A 19479-nucleotide genomic window follows, 5' to 3' on the forward strand; every position below is an offset into this window, starting at 1 on the left:
TCAGGCTAACCTATTAACTAATTAATTTTGTAATTTCTTATGAAAACATGCTATTGTACATGTAAGATATACGTACGTCTCTATTGGATTCCCATAAATTTAGTAAGGACTAACAAAGCTAATGAATGGATAACTGTTGAAGAATGATTATGTAATTCCTGGAAGCCTCTAACTTGAAACTGCTCAATTCCTTCACCAATTAGGAACTGACCTTGAAATGTGCTTCAGGATGAAAGAACTACAAAGAATATATGACTTGCAGAAATACGAGCTTTATCTCCACCAATTATAATTATGTTTGACATCTTAAATTTAACTATTTTTCATTTTATAGTTTTTAAATAAACTTAACATTACATAGGAAATTTGTGTTATTCCATTCTTGACAACTTACCTTTTTATGCTAACATTTCATAATTAATTTTTCTTCCCAAAATAAAAGCATCTGGTAAAAACATTTAAATTTTCCCTAAGTAAAACCATAAACTCTGTCATGTGTGGAATGTATTTCAGTCCCAAGAAATCTCTGTTACCTTAGGAATAATATAAATACCATGATGTATATATACATATCAGTGTATGTTAAAAGCCTGCAATATATTTTACTTTTTAAACTTCACCATAGAATTCAAATTCTTCATCATCTTCTCAAGATTTAACCCAAATACTAAAATGAAATTTTTGTCAGGAAAATGAGTATAACTTATTAAATATAAGGTTTCTTTGCAACTTAGAGTCTCTGTACATATATAAACCATCACCACTACTTATCTAATATTTCAATGGCATAACTTCACTCTAATAATGCAATGTGACAAAGAAAGTGTTATACAAGTCTAGATGCTATGACAAGCCTTGGGAAAATAAAGAGGTATGCCATTTTGAGTGATTATGTAATACTTCATTTAGTTTAAACTTATTTTTCTTATATGGTTCAGTGTTTAATAGTTATTTGTTGCATTTTAGAAGATTAAATATCTTTGATATGTCATTGATACCCAATTGCTTCCAGGACATTTAGCACATCAACACTGGAGATTTTTAGCAGTCAGTAAGTAGATCATGAGTTTAAGTGATATCATGGTAAATTGGTTTCATATTGGCGTGAATGTCCATTTACATGGATAAAGTAGACAATGCTGGATTCCTACTAAGCATCCATTCTTCCACTCATTTTCTCCTGCCCAACAGAACTTCTACTGGCTTCCTGAACTGAAATCATTCCACTGGAGAACATCGACACTCTTTAGCTGGTATTAGTTATGTCTCATAATCTTACCATTCAAGGTATAGACATCGTCAAAAACAAAAATATTATTTCATTAGAAGAATGTTCCTTGGATAACAAAAAATTATATGTTTTTAGATCAAAAGAGACTTCTCCAAAGGAAGGTTCTCATTTATCTTTTCTTACCTCTTTCGCACTGTGGACCAGTGAATCCATAAACACAAGCACAGCGGTTAGGTCCAATACAACGTCCACCATTCTGACATCCATTTTCGCAGACAGCTGCACACAAACACGGCAAGACGCTCATTATATAGAATATTTCCATATACAGCTGATCACTGAACAACACAAGTTTCAACTGTACTGGTCCACTCATAAGCAGATTTTTTTTTATAAATACAGTACGGTGCTGTAAATATATTTTCTCTTTCCTAGGATTTCCTTAATCACATTTTTTTTTCTCTAGCATACTTAAGGAATATAGTATATAATACATACAACATAAAAAATCTGTGTTAATCCATTGTTTATGTTATCAGTATGACTTCCAAACAACTATTACTAGTTAGATTTCTGGGGATTCAAAAGTTATTCATGGATTTTCAACTGTGCAGAGGGCTGGCAGTTCAAAGATCATCTGTACAACATAGCATGGAGATGCAGCCCAAAATGGATCTTACATCTCAAACACACTCTACAGCATACATCAGGCATTTAAATAAATATATGTAAGGTATAATGGGACAAAAGTCTACACAATTCACGTAAGTTACATTGTTAGGCACACACCTCATAAAGTTTTTTTTTTCTTTTAAACAGAATCACAAGGATTGACTGCCTCAAACGTTTATAGTGTCAGAATGTAACTATCCAATCCTCTGTCTTAGTTCTATTAACCCCATAATCAATCTTCACAGGTAAGAAATTAAAATATGGGGAAATGCAGGAAAAAAGAGGGCAGACAATAGGTAGTAGAGAAACAGGAAAAAAGGGGAAGGGGATGTGATATGGATAAAGAAAGAGGATATAGCAACAAAAGGAAGGAAAAATCAAAGAAGACAAAAAAGCCTCCCCCAAAAAGACGGGGGTGGGTAAATAATAAAAGGGAAAAACTAACATGAATACAGACGGCATGCACTCCTCCACTCCTTTCCACTAGTGACCAGGGAGACTAGGATTCAGTTCAGGTTCGGTGGGCTCCAGGGGGCCAGGGAACCAGAAATGACCCTGAGCGGCTCCCCTCCCCGACTATACCACCCTCAGCAGCCAGGACCACAAAGAAGACCGCTCTGCAAAGACCATTTTGCAGGTTCCCTGAAAAATAACTATTCCTACAAACTCTTGTGATGGCAGCTGAATCTAAGAATCATGTCTTCTCAGAGAAAATACTGGTACTAAGAGCTTGTCCACCAATTCACCCACCTTGTTCTTCCATGAGAGTGAGCTCTTCCACGACAGGGACAAGAGAGTCTGCTTGCCTTTGTATCTCTATCATCGACTGTAGAATTTGATCCCTCACAGATACTAAACAAAAATCCTGCAATATGTGAGAGTCTTGCAGCCCTTTTTGCACTATTTTGGAATGCAGAAAGTCACAGTGAACAGATAAGGAGTTTTGTTGTTTTCAGCACATCCTAATCACCTAGTCATCTTTCTCATTCTCAGCTCCCTTGCTGAAAAATCGAGTTAATAGATCCTACCTAAGAGGGGCTTGAGGATTAAATCAAATGGTGTATAAAACACAGTGTACAGTGGCTGCACATGAAAACTGTTCTACAAACTTAAATTCTCCTTCTCTTTTATTCTACAGAGTATTTGCATGAAAAGGAGACCTGCTCTATATCACCCAAAGTTTACACTGAACAACAGCAAAAGAAGTGGACAATGCATAAAAAAGCAGAATTTAAAAAATAAAAGAAATGAATGAATGAATGAAATAATTATCCTTCTTGAGAAAGAGTTATGATGAGAGTTATTTCATGAAGTGGTTTTTCTTGTAACAAAACAGAAATGAAAATCTGCAGTTTAAATGGAGTTGGGTGACGGGCACTGGGTGTTATTCTGTATGTTAGTAAATTGAACACCAATAAAAAAATAAATTAAAAAAAAAAAACAGGAGAAAAAAAAAATGGAGTTGGAAAGAAACATGAATATGCCTAAATTTCCACCATGGAAAGAAGGCTGACCACCCAGGAAGAAAGAAATGCTCGCACCTGGTATGGGATAAAGCAAAAGGCAATGGGGAAAAACCAATGCTATACACTATCCACGGCAACTTCCCAGTGATCTTCATCCAGGCCCGTATTTAACCTGTTACCTATATAAAAACCCAGTCTATGTGAGCCCAAGTTCGTATCCCCCTCAGCTCTCTCTGAAGATCTGAGCTCTTACATCTTTCCAACCAGAGGTCTAAATAGACTTTTTAAACTACCAAGTCCAGAACAGAATTCTCACCCTCCCATGTTTTCAGCTCTAACCCACTCCCTGTTCAGTCATTGCCATTTCAGGAAATGACAGTACCATTCACTCTGGAGCTCCACCCAATTCTCCAGTTGCCATCACGGACCTCTGTTTGTTTCTCCCTCCAGCACACCCGCTCATCAGCACATACTTCCTTCCACAGATTCTCCCTCCAAAGACAAGCTCAAGGCAAGCACTTCCCAAATCTTCAATTACACCAGCACCATGCATCAGCACCACTACAGTAGCTGCTAACTCACCTTTCATGTTTTCTCTCACCCTTTCTCCAATCCAGTAGCAGCCAGAGTGATTTTTCTTTTAAGTTAATCAGATCCTATCACTCCACAACTCAAACTACCTCAATGACTCCCCATAATATTTAGAGTCCAAATTTCTTTCCTTGGTGGATAAGGCTGTCCACCACCATCTCTGAACTCACCTCCCATCATTATCTCCTTTCCTCTCTTTAGCCACATGGTTTTTCTTATTATCTCCAAAATATGTGAACTCTGTTCCCACCACAGGTCCTGTGAATCTGCTTTTCCCTCTGGCTAGAACACTTTTCACACCGACCTAAAATGGAACCTTTAGGTCATGTTGTTTGCTCACTGATACATTCCCAACACCTTGCACAGCATCGGGCTCACAGGAGTGACTTGGTAAACACTGCTGAAAAAAAAATGAAAGAGTGCTTTCTAAGGAATGCTTTCCACATTTCTGGGAAGGCAGCTAAGTAGTTTAAATGTTTTTATAATCCTCATTTTAGCAAATGTATTTCTAGGACGTTTCTGGATTCACAAGCTGAGAACTGTTACACCTGCTTCCTTACTCTCAGGACTATAATGCTACCTCTGTGTCACACAACTTAGCAAGTGTCTTCCTTACACCAGGTCTTGAGTTAACGTATGCTAGGTGACATACCCTGCACCTTCTTATTTGCTGTGATCGAATTTTGTGGGATATATGATCTGCTTGTACCATATGTTCTGTGAACTCTGAGTAAATGTTGCTCAGTGATAATTCCGTCTCATGAGCTATTCAGTGAACAAATTTTCACATGTGCTGCTTTTCTGACCCATTGCTTTTCCCTCTCCTCTGACTGAAAAGTGTGAGGACATTGGTATGGCTTGGCACAGGGCAAAAGAACATAGAAACACCTCCTCCAGGGAGGGAAACTACTTTTCATCCCTTTACTACTTCTATGTGAAGAGCAAAGAAGGGACACAGCAGCTAGAACTCTTTCTGCAGAACCTTTAGGAAGACACATACATACACAGACCCCAGACAGATACAGAAGGTGAATTCAGGCTGAAAGTGGCTAGTTTCAGGTTAGATTTGAGCAAATACTTGAAAGATCAGTTGAGACAAGGCCCTTCCTCCTTGTAATTCTAAAGTAATTACAATTCTCTTCCCCTATGAAATAAAAGGTTGAGTTTCAGGAAGGATAATTGTGTCTCTTCTCTTGCTTCTGAACTCTATAAAAGAAGAATACAATCAGGGGTGTCCAGGTGGCTCATTTGGTTAAGTGTCTGCCTTTGATGTGGGGCTCGATCCCAGGACAGGTCATGATTTCAAGATCAAGCCCCACATCAGGTTCCCTGCTCAGCGGGGGGGTCTGCTTCTTCCTCTCCCTCTGCCCCTTCCCCTTAGCTTGTGTTCTCTCTCTCTCTCTTGTTCATTCTCACTCCTCAAATAAATGAAATCTTCAAAAAATAAAAAAAGAATAAAATCAGATCTCCTACCACTTCTGTATAGATATAAAAAAGGTATAAATCTGTGTCCTGGGATCCCTGGGTGGCGCAGCGGTTTGGCGCCTGCCTTTGGCCCGGGGCATGATCCTGGAGACCCGGGATCGAATCCCACGTCGGGCTCCCGGTGCATGGAGCCTGCTTCTCCCTCTGCCTGTGTCTCTGCCTCTCTGTCTCTCTCTGTGTGACTATCATGAATAAATAAATAAAATCTTTTAAAAAAAAATCTGTGTCCTTATAAATACTATGTTCATAATAGATAGGTTTTGTTTTGTTTTGTTTTTAGTGGTTATAAACTGGAGTCCCTTGTATAAAATTTGGAAAATACCTAAATATTTGAAGAAAATATAGAAAAAAAATAATTCATGAAAAAATGTTGCTAAAATTTCTGTTACACTGTTGTCCAGCACCTTCCTGCTCCTACCTAGCCAACTCTAGCCCAAAAAAAGTTAATACATTGGCATCTCCTGTTCTTGCAAGAAAACTGGCCTCAAGGCAGTGTATTCTCTCAGAAATCCATAAAGCTTCACTTCCCACACTTGTCAATCTCAGATTACCATAACAGCTGTAGCCATACCTGAAAGCCATCTATACAAGGGGTCTACAAACTAAAGTCCACAGGTCAGATGTTTCCCACCACCAGATGTGTTTTTTTAATGCCCATGAGTTAAGAATGGTTTTCACATTTTTCTATGGTTAAATATTCAAAATAAGAGTAAATATTTTTGTGACACATGGAAATGGTATAAAATTCAAGTTTCAGTGCCCAAAAATAAAGTCCTGCTGAAACACAGCCAAGTTCTTTCATTTACACATGGTTTATGGTCACTTCTGCACTGTAATAAAAGAACTGAGTACTTGTGACAGAGACCACAGAGCATAAAATATTTATCTGGCCTTTACAGAAAAAAGTGACTGATTTTTGACCCAAAGTATTTTTCTTTAAATTGATTCACCTACTTAAATTATTTTAAAAGAAAACTTCCTAGCATTTATAAATAGAAAGCTATGTTACCCTAACTGGAAGGCAATCTTACAAAGAACCACCACAAGAAGATACACTTCAAATCTATGAGGATGTCTATCACACACACACACACACACACACACACACACACAAAGAGAGAAATAAGTACTAGTGAGAATGTGGAGAAATTAGAGCCCTTGGGCACTGTTGGTAGGAAGGTAAAATGGTACAGCCACTAAGGAAAATAGCAAAGCAGCTCTTTAAATTAAAAGCAGAATAGCATAGGAAGGACTAGCAATTCTAATTCTGGGTATGTACTCAAAAGAACTGAAAGCAGGGATACAAATGGATGGTCCTACATCCATCTTCACGACAGCCAAAAGGTGGCAGCACCTCAAGTGTCCATCCAGGGACAAAGAGATACAAACAAAATATGGCAACTACATAAAATGGATTATTATTCAGCTTTAAAAAGGAAGGAAATTCTAATACATGCTCTAACATGGATGAGCCATGAATACATTATGTTAAGTAAAAGAGTCATGAAAAAACATACACTATAGGATTCTGCTTGTATGAGGTAGCTTGAGTAGCCATTACTCACAGAAAGAAAGGAAAATGTTAGTTGCCAGGAGATGGGGTGAGGGAGAAATAAGGAGTTAGTACTTACTGGGTACAAAGTAATAAAAGTTCTGGACATAGATGGCAGTGATGATTACACAACAATGTGAATATACTTAATGCCACTCAACCATACACTTAAAAATGGTTAAAATGGTTAATGCTTTATTCATACTGAAAACAATTTTTTTAAAAATTCCAACAAAAATAAGATTAGCTTAAAACAAAGTAGATCATCTTGCACACCTACAACTTGGTGCTCCTGTGTTAAAAAGGTTGACAAGAGGGATGCCTGGGTGGCTCAGTGGTTGAGCGTCTGCCTTCAGCTTAGGGCGTGATCTCAGGGTCTGGGATCAAGTGCCACATCAGACTCCTTGTGGGGAGCCTGCTTCTCCCTCTGCCTATGTCTCTGCCTCTCTCTGTGTCTCTCATGAATAAATAAATAAAATCTTTATAAAAAATATGGAGATTCTTGTAAGAGTCCCACAGTTTGGGAAATACAAACCTCTAGTCTTCCCCAGAAATATGTCATAATCTAGGAGTTACAATCTTCACATTCTTGTTAAAAAATTATTTCTTAATTAGTACCGAGTATCCTCCAGTGAGTGAAGAGTAGACCTTTATTGGATTAAGGCTCCCTCTTTCACAACGACACCTGATTTTTTAAAAATCGTTTCAGAGCCCTGCACTATTGCATTAAATAATTAAATATATATGAGCAAAACATAATTTATAAGATTGGCTCCCCTAGGGTTAATTCTGGGATAACCCAAAGAGAGAGAAATCACAACAATCTTTACTATACCTTCAGGAAGGTATTCATGTTTTACAGAGTTAGATTTTTTAAAAAAGCAAGTAAATATTAACTTGTGATATGTGTCAATTCTGAAGAACTATTAGTGGTAGTCAACATCAACACCTGTTTTAGAACACAGAAATCTTAAAAGAGAAAAAAAAATCTATGATTAAAAATTAGAAATTCAGTTGTTCACTATGGCTTACTACATGAAGTTATTTTTTTAATGCTTAGAGGCTTTACAGATCCTTAAATTATGACCTAGCATGAAACACTCACTAAATCAAATAACTTCTAATAAACAAAGTCTATTCCAATGTTCCTTACGTTGTCCACAGTAAGTTCCAATATATCCCTTCTGGCACTGGCAATGGTCATCTGCACAGGTCCCTCCGTTCATGCACCTCACGTTGCACTGCTGAACTGCAATGAACAACAAAAAACATATAAAGATATCAATCACTAAAATTTTAGTATCTGTGAGTTATAAAACTATACAAAATCTCCAATTCAATGACAAATGTATTCTACAGAAGTGTTATGACCCACTTGTGTAAGTGCACACAGGAGCATATCCTGTTACAATGTTGTATTTCTGGCAGGCATTTAAACTATATTACACTTGCAGTGTTAAAGAAATCAGTATATCCTGACAGCATAGTTTCTAGGAAGTGGGAGGCACTTGTGTATCATTCAGGATACAGAGGCTCAGTGTCTGCCCCACGTGCTCAATGCTCTGCTATAATGATAGACCTAGCATTCCCACAGAGAGACAGACAAAACACAAGTAAACAAACACTACAGTTTCATTATGGATCATGACAAGTTCTCCAAAGGAAACTGTGTTGTGAAGGAGAACAGCCTGGAGCCAAGGAGGAACCTAGACCAGAGTGAGACTCTGCAGATCATTCTGATGTGACACCTAGGAAAAGTTCTGAAGGAATAAAATGAGCCAGGTATGAGAAGCAGTAGAGCAAAAACTCACAGGGAGACCAACTAAAAAATCAAAACACCCCTGGATGGCAAATAGTTTCCTCTATTTGAAGAACTGAAAGAGTCATGGGATTATTAAGAGTCAGGCTGGGAGGAGAAGTTCTTAGGCATTCAGAAGCCAGTCAAATAATTCAAGGTCTCTCAGGCCATGGAAGGATCTGCATTATACCCTGAATGCAAAAGTAGTCATCGAAAGGATTGAAACAAGACACTTAAGTGATGCAGTTTGTATTTTTAAAGGATTCCTCCAGATGCTCTGCAAAGAACAGATCTGAAGAGGGCCAAGGTGGGAAGGCAAAAAAGCCATCAGGAAGTTACTGCAGTAGTCTGGGTAAGAGATGAGGAAAGCTGAACCACGGGATATCAATGGTGATAGAACGGAGAAGATGCATTTGAGATGTTTTCCAACAGAACCCACAGGTCTTGTTGAAAGAGCAGACACGAGAGAAAGGGGGAAAAAGTAGAGAGAAAGAGAAACCATTGCTTAGGCACTGAGTAGATGGCAGTGGCATCTGCTGAAGCAAGAGAAACCTGAAGCAGCAGACTATGAGCAGCAAAGAATCAAATTTTACACAACCAAGTTTCAGATGTTTACTGTGCAGTCAAGTAGAGACCTGAAACAGGAAACTGAACCTGTGAATAGAAGGTTCAACAGAGGGATCTCTTCTGGAGATCATTACTATGAGTTAGCAACATATGGGTAGTAGTTGAAGGAATAGATGCAAATAAGTTCACCCAGGGAGGCCAGACTGTTGAGAATGCCAAACATTGAATGGAAGTCTAATGAAGAAGATGCAGACAGAAGATTAAAAAATAATACTCAAGAAAGGGAACTCTGGGGCCTTTGATACTGCATAAGTGAAGGGAAAAGAGGAATTCATAAACAGAGCAAATAATGGTGCTAAATGCCTCAGGGCAGTGGAGTAGGACAAGGACTGGCAAACAGAGAAATGTTTCTGATGAAAAGGGAGTATTGGAGCACCTGAGTAGCTCATGGCTGAGCACCTGCCTTCAGTTCAGGGCATGATCCCAAGGTTCGGGATCTAGTCCTGCATCGGGGTCCCTGCAGGGAGCCTGCTTCTGCCTCTGCCTATGTCTGCCTCTCACTCTCTCTCTCTCATGAATAAATAAATAAAATCTTAAAAAAAAAAAAAGAAAAGAAAAAAGGGAGTATTACTGAAGGCCATAGAAAATCATGGATTCTCTTTGAAATCATATACCATAAAACAAGGGTAGGCCCATGAAATGCTTAGCTGCCTAGGCAGAGGATTAAGAAGAAGTTAAACTAAAATTTCTCCAGGATTTTTTTTCTGAAGGCATATATGAACAAACTGAGACAACAGGATAATGAAAATGTGGGCAAGAATATCTTCCAGGCAGTCAGATCGGGAGGTTCCTGAAAGCACTGGAGGATATCTGCTAATCAGAGTGGTCAAGAAAGCCTGGATAAACTGTGAAGAACTTTAAAAGGCTGAGAAAATAACTGATTATTTTCTAAGAAAATGAAACTAGAAGTTTTTACACAGATGTGTCACCAAGGACAATGACATTGCTCATAAAAACCTAGAATCTTCGATTTCTGTGTCAGACATACATTCCCCACTACCTCTTCTGAGAGAAAATTTGGAGAGAGACATGTTAAAAATGAAACGACATCACTCTGGCTTGAGGAAGATTTAAAATTTGATTTAATTACTAAGAAATTAAATAGAGTATTTGCTTCCACCTTGTTATAATATTATCTTAAACACTGGCCTCATATTAATAATCTTGAATACCTGACAATCCCAACCTGGGTTGGGATTGAGTAATACAATCCTAGTCCACTTTTGTGATCTTACCAGGTTGCTGAGGGTTAATACATGTAAAGTGAGTTAATATATGTAAAGTCAGTATATAATATCTGTTGTCAGGCCAATCCTCTTACCTTTCTCCTTTAGTTCACCCACAAAACAGGGTGTGAACTGCAGGATTCCATTAAGGCAATAAATAGAGCCTAGGATTGGAGTCTACTGGTTTAGGCATCAGAATACATGGATTCAAATCTCTAGTACTCTGGGTAAGTTACTTAACTCAAAAGTGCCAATCTCCTTTCTCTGAAAAATGGGATAATAGTACCTCATGATTTTCGCATGAAGATGAAATAAAGTGCTATAGTCAAAAACATAAAACATTATCTGGCACAGAGTAAAAGCCCAAGGAGTTGTAGTTCTTATTCACAAAGAATTTCTTTCCACTGCATATCCAGGCACTTTTACTTCATAGACACATAGCTCCTGGGCCAGAATTAAACCATCTGCTTAATAAAATCATTATTAAGCTGTTGGTGGCATCAGTTAAGCCACTGAAGATTTTTATCCCGAAGATTAATACAGATCTAGTCAGTGAGGAAAATAATCACCAATTTATATACTTGCGAAAAAGGACATTTAGTGTTTACTCAAAAGCTTTTGAATAATGCAGAAAGGTAAGGTCATATCCAAGAAACCTACTTGATTTTGATCCGCAGGTTGGTGATATCTGGCCACTGGAACAAGTACACATGTTAGGACGTGAACAAAATCCATCTCCGCAACTATTTCTACAGATTGCTGCAGAAAACACAATAGGAGAGTAAAGGGAATAAGTAGGTCATAAACACAGGCCACAAAACAAAGCTATGGTTAACAACAATAAACCTGAAAAAAACTAAGATGAAAAAAATATGGGATATGTAGTGTTTGATTTCATAGGCAAGAGAATGACCCACTAAAGACATGAAACTAAGTGTCACATGTATCCTTATGATAATGGGCAAACAAATGAAACTACTTCAGAAGTTCTGTAATCCTTTAACTCCCCTATCAATACAGGTCATGTTTTCCATTCAAGGCAGAGAATTTATACACAGAATTTCTCACAAGGCAGTCTTGGTCGTAGGAAGCTGGGAAGATTGAGGAAACCCAGAGGTCCTAAACACCCTCAGAAAACACAAGCCCATTCTGGAAAAGAACTTCACAAGACATAGAAAATATAAAATGGGCTGAGCCAGAGATCCCAGGCCCTAACCAGTTGGCCAAGCCACAGGGGTTCCATGTACATTCCTTCCCAGTTGGTATCTGACCTGCCCCATCATCAATCTTTGTTCTCCTTAATAATTCCCACTCTCCTTCCACCAGCCTTTCTTCTCCCATGCTATCACCACAACCTGGCCTATGCCTGTTGGTCAGGAAAGCTGTTACGACATTTTGATGGAGGGAGAGTCAAACCTCCTGCAGCTGTGACCTCCAAGGTATGAGGGTCATCACAGCAAAGAATGTTAGGCTTACTGACACAGCACATACCATGGATCCTCAAAATCACTAGCAGAGTGCCTTCCAAATGGGAAGTCTCTTCCACATTTAGAATCACTCCATCTATGAGCTGAGCGATTCATCTCTATACCCGCAAATGAATTCTTTCTTCACATACAAAGCTTATGTACTTTAATGCTCCACGACTGGATGCATGGAGACAGTAAAAAGAGAGTCTGGCAACATCCTCAAACTGGCTATAAACATTCAAGCGAACGGACACATGTGTCTTTTACTAGAGAGGGCTCTCACAATTTTCAGAGATCTGAGACCCCCCACCCCCAATAACGTAAAGGGAATGTTGTATAGAAGTGAGTTAACTCAGTAATTGTTTTTCTTTCCCAAACTGCCTCTTGGTATCCATACGATATGGTTAGCATCTCCATTAGTACTCCTTATAAATGAAAATGTCATAGATCATAGTGTGAAGATGGAAAACTAATTTTTGGCAGTAACATGGTTCCTGCCTCAGAGCTGACTACTAATTTTTAAAATGTGCTACAGTTTCAGATCACCAATAATTTTCAAATGACACGTCCACTAACATAATGTTTTATTTCGAAGCCCCCTCATTCCCAGTAGGCTGACATTTAGTCTAAGATTAGGTGATCTACAAAGTGCCCCTCCTAGGTCCTATACCCAAAGAAGGTCTCATGGCTGCAGACTGGACAACCCCAGACAACAGATCCTCGTCATGACCACAGGTGTGTGCTCTATATCTGTGAGGCAGTGAAAAGCAAAAGTGTGCGGGCCTTTTCTCCTCACTCATTTCAACCTGTGATATACATCACCTAACTACTTGTCCCTCCCACAATCACATCAGGAAAACCATGAGACCCAGAAATAGCAAAAGGAGAGGGAAAGAACACATGGATGTTAGGGTCTCTCCGATGCTGGGAGAAGGTGTGCAGCACAGTAAAGGGTATATAGGATAAAAGAGGTCTAATGTTGAGTTTTGCTATGCTGTGGGCACACTGTAAACTTAGAATAAGACCATACAGCTTCTCTGGGTTTTGTTTTCTTCTTGGTAAAATAAAATAAAGGGATTATAGTGGAGTGTTGTTCTGATGTCTTTTTAGGTTCAAAGGCTATGATTTCAGGCCAACCCCTTCCTATTCCATCGATCAAAATGCACTTCATAACAAAATTTCACAAATAAATCAGTAAGGTTCCCATGGCATCAGGTTCTAGTAAGACTTAAACAACAACAACAACAACAACAAATGAAAAGTGAGAAAGTCAATTCCAATTTTTTGGAAACAAATATATGGAAGTTCTGAAGTGATTCAATGACCTTTGCAAACTACAACTAAGACCACTAACAACAAACACTGAGACTCAAATCAAAATGCGTTAGGTTTCCAGTAGTTTGAGAAATACATTTTTCACCTCTTCATGGAGCCTGGTCAACAACCAACAGATTAAAATGCTAGAAGGAAATCATTTCAAGTATCTTTCTATACAGAAAGAATGTGAATATATAAATGTGTGAAAAAATTAATCTTTGGTCCTCATAGTCTATTTATATTTTACTACTCTCCTTGTAAGTTGCCTCAGAGCTTTGTCTTTCACTAAATGGTGGAAATTCAGAAAATATAATAAGTAACTTATTATCACCAGGAAATTCTAGAATGAAAATTCTTGATTTTGACACTACAATGCTTTCAATTTGGTGATTACCTGCATATGTTATCATTTTAAATGTCACAAATAACTGCACTACTAAATTTAAAGGAAAATACTAAAATTAAAAATTTACATGAAATCCATACAAGAGAATATAAAGGCATTACATTCTTCTATTTTATGTACTACTTTATATTCTTGGGTATTTGAATTACTTTTTCAATATGCTAATATTATCATAGATAACTCTAAATGCTTGATCTATATAAGTGATATACATGTTTCTCGGAGCTACAAACGTAAAAATTTGTGTTTTAGAAATTTATGATGCATGTAACTTCCAATGTGTTTCATAAGTACCCAAATATTTCAAGTAGTAGAAATGAAGGCTACAATATTCACTATTGCTCTGAGATTTCCAAAGTTGTTCTTCTAAATAAGAACATAATGTTACTGAAAAACTAAAAGTATTTAAAGCAGACACTCAGAGGGATACACACACACACACACACACACACACACACACACACATATTTCTACTTCAAATATTCTGGAAGGGCTCTGTTCTCTGGAATTCCCATTCCACACCGATCCAATAAAATCCGACTTTACAGATTTTCAACACGTACCATAAACCGATCCCTTCTTCTCGGCTGCTCTCCAACTCAATAATGGCAGTCACATTCATTACATTCAGTGAGTCAGACTTTCCACAGTGCCTAAGTCATCCCAGCTAGTATGGCAGGTGTGTGGTGAGTGACATTAGCTGTTGTATGTAGGATTCTAGGAACCATGTTAAGTTTATAGCAGGCAAAGTAATGCCCTACTGGCCTAAGAGAGTAAATACGCTCTCTCTATATGCCTCATATAGATGATTTCTGTCTTGGGGGAAAAAAAGAATGCAAAATCCTTCTTTAAAGTAAAGGCTTATAATCAGAGGATTTGCTTAAAATATTTAATGAATTACTTTAAAGAACACAGTCATTGTTTCCCATTTTTGCCTCCCTACTGGAGATTGTGGGATTTTTCGGGTAGAAATTTTTGTAAGAAGTCTTTGCAACACACGAGACTTCATTCTTTAAAAAAAAAAAAAAAAAAAAAAAAAAAAAAAAATTGCATGAAATAACACTAAAGGTCTATCTCAAACCCACAAAACCAATAAATATAGAGTCAGAAATGCCACTACATCCTTTTATCCCTTGGCTAGTATGGCTTGCCTTTTTTCTCTGTTCACAGTTGCATAATTATCTTTTCCCTGGAGAACATGAAGGTCAATCTAAAGTCAAGATGGCTCTAAATGAATGTGCTGTCTATGATACCTGGCTCTCCTCCCAACAAGACAAATGTGACTGCTAGATAAATACAGGAGAAGGCTAGTCACACTTCAAATCACAAATTCACAAGCATGTGAAACAAGACATCCCACGGTCCATCAGTGTGAGGCTGGTGGTAACTAATGACTTCTTCACTTAGAAAGTGGGAGAACCAGGTATACAATTTGGAAACCATGTAATAAGACTTTTAAGGTCAGAGATACAGAACTCTTTAAGTTCTAAGCCTCACACTTTGGAAATCTACTGTACGCCGTGAGATGTGGGGCCTGTAAATTCTAAGTCTAAATATCCTAAAAGAAAAAAAGAAAAAGGTCAAGCCATTTGGGAAGAGTTCTTATAAAAATTTTGTTGACCTGGGTCAACTCTAACTCCCTGAGAGAGTTCCTTTCATATCTGTTATATGGCTGTTGAGATGAAACCAGAGATAATAAAGTGGTTTTGTACAAAGGCCTAAGAAAGCTTGATCTTCAAAAGGCCCAAACCTCATGCAGTCAAAAGCCAGATAATTTACATAATCACATTGTGGTCTTATCTGGACTCCTTTAGGAAAAAGTGGTTTTGAGTTATCTAGGGAATTGCTGTAGTCTCTCTTCAGTTTGTATTAATAGACACAGAAAGATAAAACTTCCAAGTATCTTTGAAACCTTTATCATTATTGCCCTTCAACAAGAGTCTAGAAGCAAAGTCTACACTGATGTAAACCGGCTGCTTCTTCCCCAACACTCAAACGGGGCCGCGTCCTAATTATCACTGCTTCGTGGCCACCGGATTCTGAAAGCAACTGTGCGTCCCGCCGACTGAATGGGTCCAAGAGCTCGGCCCTGACACGGGGCCAAGCGCGCTGCCCAAGCTGGGATCCCCATCGAGCACTCACGGACAATGCACTGGTTTCCTCCAGGAAGCGTCTTCCATCCCGGGCAGCAGTAGGAGTGGAACCTGGATCCGCACACGTTGGGCCTGCGATGGAGGAGGGAGGTCACGCACATGTAGGGAAGGGTATGGTGACACATTAGCGGGTTTCCCAAGCAAAAAACCGTGAGCGAGAAGACTCCGGGGCAACACACAAGTCAAAACCACACTTCAAAATTCTTGGGGCTTGGGGGCGCAGACAAGAAAGTAAATGGGCCGGAATGGGGAAGGATGGGAAACGTCCAAACCCTGCCTTTCGTCGGCCCTCTCTTAACTGCCTGTTAAAGGGCGAACAGAAACATGGAAACATATAATTTGCTACTAGTCTAGCCTCCGGATGCAGAGAACAAAGGGAACACTGTTTCAAAACTCCTTGCCCTCGGTCCCCAGATGCGTCCCCCCCGGATCCACCGTTACTCTGGCCCGGGCGCGTCAAGGAAGGCGCGTCGGAAGGTGCCGCGCTGGGGTCCGCCGGCCCGAGCGAAGCCCAAGCCCCGCTCTCGTCCTCAAACAAAAGGCTCGGGAGCTGCGCCCCCGACGGCGGGGAGCGGGCGGGCTGCACGGGCGCGGCGCGGCGTGGACTCGGGCCCGCCCTCCGCCCCGCTTTGGGAACCTGTCCCCGCACCGCGGCCGCGCCCGGGGGCCTCCCCCCAACCCCCGAGGGAGGGCTCTCCGCCGGCTGAGCCGCGGGGGAGGAGGGAGGCGCTCCCGGGAGTCCTCGGGCGTCTGGTGGAGGGAGGGGGCCGCCGCTCCGGCCGCCAGGACCAGACTCGGCGAGGGGCGGTGGGACTGAAGCTGCCGCGCGTGGGGCCCCCCGGGCCGCCTGCCCACCTACCCTCGAAGCACGTCCTGCTGTCCTCGCCTCCGGACGCGGCTGGCTGCCGCGGCGCCCTCCTCCCGGTACTCCGGCACCGCGAACCCGCCCTCGGAGCCCGCCGCGGCGGGCCGGACCTGTTGCGGCGGCGGCTGGGGCTGGGGCTGGGGCTGGGGCTGGGGCTGGGGCCGGGGCTTGGGCGGCGGAGGCTGGGGCTGGCCGGCCGTGCCCTGCGCCCAGAGCGCCACGCAGCCCAGCCACACGAAGTAGGGCTGGAGACACAGCCGCCGCCGTCTCCCCATCGCGGGCGCCGAGAGCGCGCGGACCAGAGTCCGCGGAGGACGAGTGCGGGGAGCCGAAATCTGCGCGGCCTGAGAAGAGCCGGGGTCTAACGAGCCCTCGGTCCGCGCCCGAGACCGCCTGGGGCGGGGGCCCCCTGCTGCAGCCGGAGCCCCGGACCGAGCGCCGGCCCCCGGCTGCCGGCGGGACGCGAGCTCTAGCGCAGCGGGCGGCGAGGCGCGGCGGCGGTGCGGCCGGCAGCCCCGCGCGGTCCACGTTGCATCCCCCGGGCCACGGCCCCGAGCGACTCCGGGACCGCCAGCGGGCGGGGGCGGGAAATTACAAAAGCAACCCGAGCAGCCGCGGCGTAAAGTTACAAACAAAGCGGACCTCAAAAGAAAAAAAGGGGCCTGCACGCCGCGCCTCGGCGGATTCCCGTGCGCCCCGGGCACGGATCCTGGGGAGCGGCAGAAGTCACCAGAAAGAAGCCGGCAAGCAAACAAAAGTGGCCCCCCGAAGAAGCAGGGGGTCTCCTCGCCGCTCGCCCGGAGTCCCGCGGGGCAGCGGCGCGCCGGCGGCGGCTGCGGAGCCGAGCGGAGGTGTGCGGGGCCAGGGCGAGCCGCCGGCCAGACGGAGGGCAGGAGGCTGGACGCCGGGGAAGATGCGGCAGGCGAGGGCGCGGCGCGGCGCGGCGCGGGGGTTTTGAGGCCCGGCGGGGCGCGGGGCGGGCCGGCGGGCGGCGGCTGTCAGTGGGGGCTGGAGCGCAACCGTCCACACGTGGAGCGCAGCCCCGACCCGGGGCCGACGCAGAGTGGGCGGAGCGGGTGGGGAGGAACAAGGGGAGCTGGGGGCGGGGGGAGGGGAGAGGAAGGAAGGGGGTAGGGTGACGGGAGGCGAGGGGACCGAGATTGGGGAGAAGGGGGGCACGCCTGAGAGGAAGGCCGGGCTGGAAGAGGGGCTTGGAAGGAGCGATTGGCGAGCCCGGGTGCGAGAGGAAATGAGCGGGGGATGGGGGCCAGGTTAGAGCGAGGAGAGGAGTGGGAGGGAGGAGGGGGCCCGGGGGCCTGGGGGCCGGCTGGAGGGGGCGAGGCGCTAGTCGGCTTTGCTTCCCGTCCCCCTCAATTGGCCGCTAGCTCTGTTTTGACTGTACAAAGCGGGTAGACGACGGGGGAGGGGGCGGTTAGGGACCGGATTTGGGAAAGGAGGCAGCAGCCCCTCCCCCTCCCCCTCCCCCCCCCCCCCCCCCCGCCCTAGCCGGGCCGCGGACCCGAGACGAGACGAGGGTCTCTAAAGGCGCTAGGCTCGGCTGGACGCGCAGCTGAACTCCCCCGGGCCGGGCAGAGGCCACGGGGCCGAGGAGGAGGGCGAGTACCCCCGTGAGGAACCGGCCCCAGACCCCGGGTGGGGGCATTCGAAGCCAAGCAGGAATAGGGGCTCACGCGGGACTTGGCCGCAACCTCCGTCCGAGGAGGCCCGGCCCTGCCCATCGCCCTCCTGCCCCCACCTCCCCCCACTCCCCGGGATCGGCGTCAGGCTGTGGGACCCGCACAGGGGCTGGGCGTTTCCAGATTGAAACGCGCTCTCCACCTCCGAGAGGGAGCCCACGAGGCCGCGGGGGGCCTCGGCCGCAGTCAGGCGCGCTGCGGTCCCCGGGGAGTCCGCGCGGGGGGAGGGGGTGCTCGGGGTGACCCCTGGCAGAGCTCTGCAGCCAGAGAGGACTTAGAGCCCCTGAAGTGGCGGGGGTGTGGCGGGGAGGGGCAGCGGGGCTGGTGGGATGGACGCAGAGCTGGTAAATGGGTCTTGGGGCACATCCTTGGTTCCTGGCTTGGAGACCTCATTAATGATTAAGCTCTAGCGATTGGGGCGTCCAAGCTGGCGACCTGCCCTCTGAACCCTTAGAACTAACTGCCTCTGCGTTCACCCGCCTCTGGGGTCTTCCTTTGTGGCCCTGCTTTCAGGAGGTCTCTGTAAAGCCCTAGTCCTCTCTTACCCCATGGCACTGCGTAATTAAAAAAATCAAACATCCCTGAAAACTAAGGCTAACCATCCAAACACCGTTTAGGAAACAGTAAAAGGGAGCAATGTCTGGATTATTCAGGCCTAGGGAACTTTACTTTAAAGATATAAATAAATTATATATATATATGTACATGTATATGTTCTCCCCCCCCCCCCCGCCCTGAATTACCCAGATGTGCTATTTGGCAGCCAAAATTCTCTGAGATTTGGCATAACTCCCTTCTCTATTTTCCAAATGTAGTCAGACAAAGAGTCTGACTTACAGTATTCTCATAAGGCCTGAAAAAAGGTAGGAGTCACATACTTTCATGTGAGACACCAATTTGCACAAATCCAAAAAACTTAAAGAC

General features: G+C 43.4%; 1 protein-coding gene across 1 annotated transcript in view; it reads right to left on the reverse strand.

Moving 5' to 3' along the window:
- Positions 1-17269, reverse strand: part of FBN2 (fibrillin 2) — a 240438-nt gene extending 223169 nt beyond the window's left edge. The window contains exons 1-5 of the mRNA XM_072840875.1: positions 16853-17269; positions 15983-16065; positions 11309-11407; positions 8151-8246; positions 1415-1510 (exon numbers count right to left, since the gene is read on the reverse strand). Of these exons, the coding sequence (XP_072696976.1) occupies positions 1415-1510; positions 8151-8246; positions 11309-11407; positions 15983-16065; positions 16853-17133 (655 nt within the window). The 5' untranslated portion in view covers positions 17134-17269. The remainder of the gene's footprint in view (positions 1-1414; positions 1511-8150; positions 8247-11308; positions 11408-15982; positions 16066-16852) is intronic.
- Positions 17270-19479: the final 2210 nt, after the last annotated feature.

This window comes from Canis lupus, chromosome 10 (assembly GCF_048164855.1).
Source record: "Canis lupus baileyi chromosome 10, mCanLup2.hap1, whole genome shotgun sequence".
Classification (NCBI taxonomy): Eukaryota; Metazoa; Chordata; class Mammalia; order Carnivora; family Canidae; genus Canis; species Canis lupus.